We start from the raw sequence: 6,031 nt of genomic DNA on the forward strand, positions 1-6,031 counted from the left end.
TTTTTGGGCAACTGTCACCCCAGAGCTAAAGAGGGAGAAGCACCGCCAGACCACCAACTCTTGCCATTTCCAGTCAGAAGTTGCAGACTTCATGTAGCTGCCTCTGCTCTGCCGAGAGAGGGACGGGAATGGTGTGCAGTGCAGAGTGGAAAATACCCCCGCTCTAAGAAGTGCACCGGATTTTTCTCTTGCTGTTTGTTTGGGTTGTTGCGTGCACGTTAGGCACCCAAAGGATCGCCGCTTCACAGGAATGAAACGTGGAGAGGATGACTAACGACAGAACTGTGAATTTGTTCCCTGGAGTTGCTAATTTGCCACCCCGAAGCAACACATATCTCGAGGAGGAAGCGTTTGGCTGCTGCTGATTTCTCCAAAACTGGTGGTTTACCAGATGCATTGTGCTGTATCTGCTGGAACAGATCATTGCTTAGCTGCAGCAGATCGTCAAAGGTAGACAACTAACGTAAGTGCAAAGTTCCCTTAAGCTGGGATGCCTTTCCTTTAAAGAAAAAAAAAAAAAAAGCCAACACACAGTATATTTATCTAGGGAAAGAATCAGTGCTTGGGATTCTGTTGATGTTGGTGGGAAAGGCTCACCTACTCGCTGTCTCTGCATCCCTACCTGCATTACTCTGCTGGAAGTAATCACAGGCATCAGTTACCGTGCAGCTTAATGCAGATAAGATTAGTGCTCAGGGCTGCCTAGTTCCGTCAAACTGTAGGTGCTGGCAGCCTTGCACCCCGATAATGCGCGGTTAGCAGTGCATGCAAACAGAAGTCTGTCAGTCGCTTTCCTTTTTTTTTTTTTTTTTCCCTTCCACCTGCATTATTAGTCTGCAGTATTTATATGTGGCAGCTGCTAATATCATCCTGAAGGGAGACGAGTGTCAATGGGGAAAGGCTGCACCTTTTTTTCTCCTCATGTCATCAGAAAATGTATATTCCCCCATCTGTAAACATGCTTCCTGCTTCTAAGTTACATTTGGAATTTCCAGCCTCCTGATTTAGATTGTGTTAAAAAAAAAATAAAGTTTTAGGTTATTAAACAGGACGAGAAGTATCCAACATCTGGAGAAGAAACATTGAGCTGAGAGTGTAAGAAACTGTAAGTCCTGTTATTGTCTCATCAGTTAACAGGGATGTGAAGTAGCCAGTGATGACTGCTGCAGCAGCAGCATGTCCGGGTGGTTATTTCCCAGTACGATAGCTATAGAGGGGCATGCAAGGCACAGCGAGCAGAGAAAAATCTGGTTAGCAAGAGCTAAAAAATACATATGGAAGCAAACAGCAAATTACATTTGGCAGCTGGCACAGCAGTTAGAATCTAGAAGTAGTCCAGGAAGGTTTTTTACTTGTACCGAATGACTGGGTTGGAGGAGGGTAGAGGGGGAATGCACTTTAGGGATTACACGGTGTACCAAGAAATTATTCAGAAAGTACGTGTCAAAACAGTAGGTACCCTTAATCCTGCAAGTAGTTATTTTCATTCGTGCTCTGAGCAAATGCAGCTGATGGGATATTGGTGCATTTGTCCAGAGGGCTTCCTTGTAAAAGGGAGCAGTAAGAAAATGTACTGCTGAAAGCGTGCATTGCAAAAACAAGTAGTAGTTGGAGATTGTGGATTTATCATGCCTAAAAAAAACAATAATGCTGTTTTGTGTGGTTGTGTTGACAGTGATGTCTCCAAATAAGAAATGAGATGTAATGCATCCTGCAGTCCATGCATGCCTCCTCTTGCAAATCGTGCATCATTCCTCTCTGGAAACCTTTAAATCCTAAAATCCGTGGAAAGAGAATAAAAACATTATCATGGACCTGAGGGATTTTTACCTGTTGGCCGCTTTGATTGCCTGTTTAAGGCTGGATTCTGCTATAGCTCAAGAACTTATTTACACTATTAGAGAGGAGCTGCCTGAAAACGTGCCCATAGGGAACATACCAAAGGACCTGAACATTTCTCATATCAATGCTGCCACAGGGACCAGTGCCAGCCTTGTCTACAGACTGGTGTCTAAAGCAGGGGATGCACCTCTGGTCAAAGTGTCCAGTAACACGGGGGAAATCTTTACAACATCTAACAGAATAGACAGAGAAAAACTATGTGCTGGAGCTTCCTATGCAGAAGAGAATGAGTGTTTCTTTGAACTTGAAGTGGTGATTCTCCCCAATGACTTTTTTAGGCTGATCAAAATAAAAATCATTGTAAAGGATACTAATGACAATGCACCTATGTTTCCATCCCCTGTCATCAATATCTCCATCCCAGAAAACACTCTGATCAACAGTCGCTTTCCAATCCCATCAGCAACAGATCCTGACACAGGTTTCAATGGTGTGCAGCACTATGAGCTGTTAAATGGGCAGAGTGTCTTTGGACTGGATATTGTAGAAACTCCAGAAGGGGAGAAATGGCCTCAGCTGATTGTACAGCAGAACTTGGACAGAGAGCAAAAGGACACCTACGTGATGAAAATCAAAGTGGAGGATGGAGGTACCCCCCAGAAATCCAGCACAGCTATCCTGCAAGTCACAGTAAGTGATGTCAATGATAACAGGCCAGTCTTTAAAGAGAGTCAAGTAGAGGTCCATATACCAGAGAATGCCCCTGTAGGCACCTCTGTAATTCAGCTTCATGCTACAGATGCTGATATAGGAAGCAATGCAGAAATCAGATATATTTTTGGTGCCCAAGTCGCCCCTGCAACCAAAAGATTTTTTGCTTTAAACAACACCACAGGGCTGATTACAGTTCAGAGGTCCTTAGATCGAGAAGAGACTGCTATTCACAAAGTGACAGTGCTGGCTAGTGATGGTAGCTCTACACCAGCCCGGGCGACTGTCACCATCAATGTCACTGATGTAAATGATAACCCTCCTAACATAGACCTCAGGTACATAATAAGTCCCATCAATGGCACAGTGTACTTATCTGAGAAAGATCCCATCAATACAAAGATTGCCCTAATTACGGTTTCAGATAAGGACACTGATGTGAATGGCAAAGTGATCTGTTTCATTGAGAGAGAGGTCCCCTTCCACTTGAAAGCAGTTTACGACAACCAGTATTTGTTAGAGACCTCTTCCTTGTTGGACTATGAGGGCACCAAAGAATTCAGCTTTAAAATTGTGGCTTCTGATTCTGGCAAGCCCAGTTTGAACCAGACTGCCCTGGTAAGAGTTAAGCTGGAGGATGAAAATGACAACCCTCCGATTTTCAGCCAGCCTGTAATTGAGCTGTCAGTTTCTGAAAACAACCGGCGTGGTCTATACTTAACAACTATTAGTGCCACAGATGAAGACAGTGGGAAAAATGCAGACATTGTTTATCAGCTTGGTCCTAATGCCTCCTTTTTCGATCTGGATCGAAAGACAGGAGTTTTGACAGCCTCCAGAGTTTTTGACAGAGAAGAGCAGGAACGTTTCATTTTCACTGTTACAGCCCGAGATAACGGCACCCCTCCTTTGCAGAGTCAAGCGGCTGTAATTGTTACTGTGTTGGACGAAAATGACAACAGTCCCAAATTTACCCATAATCATTTCCAGTTTTTCGTATCAGAGAACTTACCAAAGTATAGCACGGTGGGGGTGATCACAGTGACTGATGCAGATGCTGGGGAAAATAAAGCAGTGACCCTTTCCATCCTGAATGACAATGAAAACTTTGTGCTTGATCCGTACTCTGGAGTTATAAAGTCCAACGTTTCTTTTGATCGAGAACAGCAGAGCTCTTACACCTTTGATGTTAAGGCAGTGGATGGAGGGCAACCTCCTCGCTCTTCTACAGCAAAAGTAACAATAAACGTGATGGATGTTAATGATAACAGTCCTGTTGTCATCTACCCACCTTCTAATACTTCTTTTAAGCTAGTGCCACTCTCAGCCATTCCAGGATCGGTGGTAGCTGAAGTCTTTGCTGTGGATATTGACACTGGCATGAACGCTGAGCTGAAGTACACGATTGTAAGCGGCAATAACAAGGGTTTGTTTCGGATTGATCCCGTGACAGGTAATATCACTCTGGAAGAAAAACCAACTCCTAATGACATAGGCCTGCATCGCTTAGTTGTCAACATAAGTGATTTGGGTTATCCCAAATCCCTGCATACTCTTGTGCTTGTATTTTTATATGTAAATGATACTGCTGGAAATGCCTCTTATATTTATGACTTGATACGCAGGACTATGGAAACACCTTTGGATCGGAACATAGGGGACAGCAGCCAACCCTACCAAAATGAGGACTATCTCACAATCATGATTGCTATTGTGGCAGGTGCCATGGTTGTCATAGTGGTGATATTTGTCACGGTTCTTGTTCGCTGTCGACATGCATCCAGATTCAAAGCTGCCCAGAGGAGCAAGCAAGGTGCTGAGTGGATGTCTCCCAATCAGGAAAACAAGCAAAATAAGAAAAAGAAAAGGAAGAAAAGGAAATCTCCAAAGAGCTCCCTTTTGAACTTTGTGACCATTGAGGAGTCCAAACCTGATGATGCAGTTCATGAACCTATCAACGGGACAATAAGCCTTCCAGCAGAGCTGGAGGAGCAAAGTATAGGAAGATTTGATTGGGGCACAGCACCACCATCAACCTTTAAGCCTAACAGTCCTGATCTTGCCAAGCATTACAAATCTGCCTCTCCGCAGTCTGCTTTTCATCTCAAACCTGACACTCCAGTTTCAGTGAAAAAGCACCATGTGATTCAGGAACTCCCGTTGGACAACACCTTTGTTGGTGGTTGTGACACCCTTTCCAAACGCTCTTCCACTAGTTCAGATCACTTCAGTGCCTCAGAGTGCAGTTCCCAAGGAGGCTTCAAGACAAAGGGCCCCTTACACACCAGACAGGTAAACGAGCACTTTTACTGGTCTATAAGTACTGCATACAAGTGCCCGATCAACCAGTATTAAAAGTGCCACTGTGTTGTGAGTTTTTTTGGGGTTTTTTTTTTGTTGTTTTTTTTTTTTTTTTTTTTTTGTTTAATGCTAATTTAATTTAGTTAACATTATGGGGGGAACAAAAAAACCACCTAAACCAAACACCAAAAACAAGAACAAACAAACAAAAACCTTGACCTCTTTATCATTTACCTGGGGCTTAACCATGTGTTTGCAAAATGCCTCTAATACTTTGGGTTTTGAAGAATTTTGATTGTTAGAGGACATTTATGTTTCTGCACATGTGCACATGCATGTGCATAAGCAAAACTGAAAAAAATACTTTTTTTTTTCTCCCCAGTATTTAACTGTCCAATTGTAAAACTTATTGAAGAACTGTTTCCATATGTGCCAAATTTCAGTCAGAAGTTTGACTGTTTCAAGGTTGAAGGGATATGTACATTGTTTCAAATTTCTAAGTGAGTTGGCTTGAATTTCTTTTGCCGTTCGAGCTGATTCGGAACCTTCCTAAATTAGTGTTACTAAAAGGGTTAATTTTTTTTTTTTTTCCCTAACAAAGACAGCCAAATTTCCAAGCTACTTCTTCAGTGAAGCACATGGTTTATTGGTAGGATATAACTAAGCCATACATAAGTCTTCCTCTTGTTTGAGTTCAACATGATTTTGTAATAGATGAAAGTTGGTATCACATAGACGGTTTGCTGCATATTTTGATAAACAGCCAAAGCATACTTTTGAAAGGAATGCGTTCTTTGAATACATCTGAATTATGCAGAAAAAAAAAAAAAGTCAGCCCATTGTAAATATTTTCTCATCTTATTAATGCATAAGTGATCTGACATATCTCATTTTAAACTGTAAAACGCGCCATATGAAGAGGGATTAGGAAGCTGAGAGACTCATATTTCAACCAAATCCAGCATTAGGTGTCTTTTTTTTTTTTTTTTTTCCTCTCCTTAGGTCTAATAACTCCTTGCTAATAAAGATTTAAATGCGGTGCTGTCTTAATTTATTTTCCGGGCGCCCTTCTTGCGGGCGCCGCGGGAGCGCGCGCGCGCGCGGCCCGTAGGTGGCGCCAAGGCACCGCGCGGCGCGCGCTGGCCCCGCGCCAGCCCTGCGGAGGCTGAGGGGCCCG

At 43.0% G+C, this 6,031-nt stretch overlaps 1 protein-coding gene across 5 annotated transcripts in view; it reads left to right on the forward strand.

Moving 5' to 3' along the window:
• Positions 1-1,809: 1,809 nt before the first annotated feature.
• The window catches only part of PCDH9 (protocadherin 9), a 671,733-nt gene continuing 667,511 nt past the window's right edge, over positions 1,810-6,031 (forward strand). For 4 of the 5 annotated variants that reach the window (XM_041396273.1, XM_041396274.1, XM_041396275.1 and 1 more), the window contains exon 1: positions 1,810-4,845. In XM_041396273.1, the coding sequence (XP_041252207.1) occupies positions 1,810-4,845 (3,036 nt within the window). Of the gene's footprint in view, positions 4,854-6,031 lie in introns of all 5 variants that reach the window. The other variant, XM_041396272.1, reaches the window with a different exon arrangement.

This window comes from Onychostruthus taczanowskii, unplaced genomic scaffold (assembly GCF_017590055.1).
Source record: "Onychostruthus taczanowskii isolate IOZ18803 unplaced genomic scaffold, ASM1759005v1 scaffold128, whole genome shotgun sequence".
Classification (NCBI taxonomy): domain Eukaryota; kingdom Metazoa; phylum Chordata; class Aves; order Passeriformes; family Passeridae; genus Onychostruthus; species Onychostruthus taczanowskii.